The 2,500-nt window shown below is 61.0% G+C and overlaps 1 protein-coding gene across 5 annotated transcripts in view; it reads right to left on the bottom strand.

Moving 5' to 3' along the window:
* LOC143275354 (uncharacterized) overlaps positions 1 to 2,500 on the bottom strand; it is a 115,720-nt gene that overhangs the window by 55,004 nt on the left and 58,216 nt on the right. For all 5 annotated transcript variants that reach the window (XR_013053424.1, XM_076579405.1, XM_076579407.1 and 2 more), the window contains one exon: positions 165 to 1,677. Coding sequence is in view for 4 of the 5 variants with exons in the window: in XM_076579405.1 (XP_076435520.1) it covers positions 165 to 1,677 (1,513 nt within the window). In the remaining variant the exon portion in view is untranslated. The remainder of the gene's footprint in view (positions 1 to 164; positions 1,678 to 2,500) is intronic.

A 2,500-nucleotide genomic window follows, 5' to 3' on the forward strand; every position in this document is an offset into this window, starting at 1 on the left:
GACACAGAGAGAGACAGACAGACAGGCAGGAGACACAGACAAACAAAAGGACACAGAAAATAGATACAGACATGCAAACAGACTGATGTAAGTCCAAGAGAAGGCGGAAAACAAACAAAAAACAAAACAAACAAAAAACCCAAAAAACAAAAGAAAACCCTGACCGTTCCTCTCTGTCGACTCTGTCCTCCTCAGCTTCACCTGACTCAGCTCCGCCATCACGGCGCGACGACCGCCGTTGCCATGGGGACTCCCGCCGCCGTTACCTTGCTGACCGCCGGCCGCCGCCCCTCGGCGATTGTCCCCCCTGGACTGGTGGGTGCCCGCTGGCGCTGGGGGAGGCGGCGGCGCACCGACGAACTCCGCGGCGGTTGGCGGCGGGGGCGGGAGGGGCGGGGATGGGGAGCGGGTCTCTTGCGTGGCGGCCAGGTAGCGGTCATGCAGCGGCAGCGGGGGAGGGGGCGCCGGGAAGGTGGGGGGCGGGGGTGGGGGACAGGAGGAAGAAGACGACGACGAAGACAATGGCGCCGCCACTGGCTGAACAGGAACAGAAGACAACGAGGCGGAAGTGGAAGAAGTGTGTGACGACGACGACGACGAGGACGAGGAGGAGGATCCGGTGCCCACGGGCTGGAAAGCACTGCTGGTGGTGGAGGTCCCAGGGCTCCTGGAGGGGGACCCGCCCGAGGACGCCCCTCGTCTGGAGACGGGAGGGGAGGGGTGGGGCTTGGTGACGATGTGGTGGTGAGAGTGCGCGTGACGGGGAGACCCACCACCACCACCACCACCACCACCACCCACGGGAGGAGGAGGGTAAGCCGCTGCCGCCGTCATCGGTGGTGGTGGTGGAGGGTGAGGAGCCCTGGCGGGGGGTGGAGCAAGAGGAGGGGGGGGAGGGGGTCCACCACTACTACCACCACCACCACCACCCCCGTACATCTGAGCCGGGGTGGGGGGCAGGGACTGGCAGGGGGAGGACGGAGGGGGGTACACGTGTCCTCCGGGTCCGGCCGCGGCTTGGGAAGGGGACCAAGGTGGGGGGGCTGCCCCCACTCCTCCCCCCGCTCCCCCCTGGTGGGCATAAGCAGTAGGAGGGGGAGGGGGAGGCGCGGCCGGGTCGTAAGGGTAGGTGTGAGGGGGAGGCGGCGCAACCCCTACCCACCCCCCAGAGTTGATACCGTCCTGCTGAGAACCACCCCCCACACCGCTACCACCACCACCACCACCACCAGCCATGCCGTTGACGCTCCCCTGGGAGGAGGTGGAGGGGGTCTTGCTGCCGCTGCTGATGTCCGACCTCCGCTGCTCGGCCCAGTAGTAGGGCTGGAACCCCCCGCCGCCGCGACCGTTGGAGTCTGCGGAAGTGACGTAGCCGCCGTTGCCAACGCCACCACCGCCACTTGTCGTGTGCACCACCTCGGACACTGCCCGTCCTTTGCAACCCCCGCTGCCGTTCGTGCTGCCCGTGCTGTTCTGTCGCTGCTGTTGCAGCACCTTGGGGTCGATGCCGGCGGCGTAGGAGAAGGGTCGACTGTCGGCGTAGCGGCTGTTGTTGTTGGTGGTGGTGCTGCCGGCGGCGTGGGGAGGGTGGTGGTGGTGGTGGTGGTGGTGACCTCTGGGGCTGTCCTCAAAGACCTCGTTCACTTCGTTGTACTGCTCCAGTGAGGAGCACGAGTCCTGTAAGCCAGTGTTGTGTGACAGGGTTTGAAGGTGCCAAAGTCCTGTAGCCTTTTTTGAGGGCATCGGGGTATGCAATTTCATTCTCACTGTGCCTAGAACTCGGCATATCAAAGTGGTGTGTGTGCGGGTGTGTGTGGGGGGGAGGAGGGGCTTGGATGACCTGTCACCTCTCGTGTCATCGTTATAACCTTCCCCAAAAACCACAGATGTGCACCCATTCACACCAGGGTATGACAATCAGTCGTGTGCATGCTGGGTATGTTCTTGTTTCCATAACCCACCGAACGCTGACATGGATTACAGGATCTTTAACGTGCGTATTTGATCTTCTGCATGCGTGTACACACGAAGGGGGTTCAGGTACTAGCAGGTCTGCACATATGTTGACCTGGGAGATCGGAAAAATCTCCACCCTTTACCCACCAGTCGCCGTTACCGAGATTCGAACCCGGGACCCTCAGACTGAAAGTCCAACGCTTTAACCACTCGGCTGTTGCGCCCGTTGGATAAAGTGTACCACCAGTGGGGGTGGTAAGCAAAGCTGTGGATGGTCAACAGTAAAGGTCAAGTGTGGATGACGTGTTGTACCAAGCCAGGACGTTCATGACACGCCTTGTGTCCATCATTCTGACAGGTAGACTGACAGACAGACAGGTAGACTGACTGACAAACAGGTAGACTGACAGACTGGCAGACAGACAGACAGACAGTAGACAGACAGACAGACAAATAAACAGGCATAGAAACAGACAGACAGATAATCTGAAGGGCAATCAGACGGACAGACAGACAGACACAGACACTCAGAAAATCAGACAGG

This window comes from Babylonia areolata, chromosome 30, assembly GCF_041734735.1.
Source record: "Babylonia areolata isolate BAREFJ2019XMU chromosome 30, ASM4173473v1, whole genome shotgun sequence".
Lineage (NCBI taxonomy): Eukaryota > Metazoa > Mollusca > Gastropoda > Neogastropoda > Buccinidae > Babylonia > Babylonia areolata.